This window comes from Penaeus monodon, chromosome 30 (assembly GCF_015228065.2).
Source record: "Penaeus monodon isolate SGIC_2016 chromosome 30, NSTDA_Pmon_1, whole genome shotgun sequence".
In the NCBI taxonomy this organism is placed as follows: Eukaryota; Metazoa; Arthropoda; class Malacostraca; order Decapoda; family Penaeidae; genus Penaeus; species Penaeus monodon.
In genome coordinates this window covers 11,088,847-11,089,175 of record NC_051415.1, presented here as the reverse complement: position 1 = coordinate 11,089,175, position 329 = coordinate 11,088,847, and the positions used below count along the sequence as shown (strand labels likewise).

Here is a 329-nt window from a genome sequence, read left to right as displayed (position 1 = left end):
TTAATGAGACTCTTCCACAGGTTGTGTACGTCGCCCGCAACCCGAGGGACGTTTGCGTGTCCCTGTACCGCTTCCTCGGGATGATGAAGGGCGTGACAGTCCCTGTGGAGTTCCAGGACTTCGCCGAGAGCTTCATGAGCGGGTCCCTCCACTACGGGCCGTACTGGGACCATCTGGAGCAGGCGTGGCGCCACAGAGACCATCCGAACCTCCATGTGGTCTTCTACGAGGACATGAAGAAGGACGTGTTGCAGGAACTCAAGAAACTGAGCTCCTTTCTGGGTCGTAGCCTCACGGATGACCAGCTCAGAAGGCGAGTAAAGATAGTG

General features: G+C 57.1%; 1 protein-coding gene across 1 annotated transcript in view; it reads left to right on the top strand.

The window, feature by feature from the left end:
- LOC119592292 (sulfotransferase 1C4-like) overlaps nt 1–329 on the top strand; it is a 7,275-nt gene that overhangs the window by 6,113 nt on the left and 833 nt on the right. Inside the window, exon 5 of the mRNA XM_037941120.1 lies at nt 21–313. Within this exon, the coding sequence (XP_037797048.1) occupies nt 21–313 (293 nt within the window). The remainder of the gene's footprint in view (nt 1–20; nt 314–329) is intronic.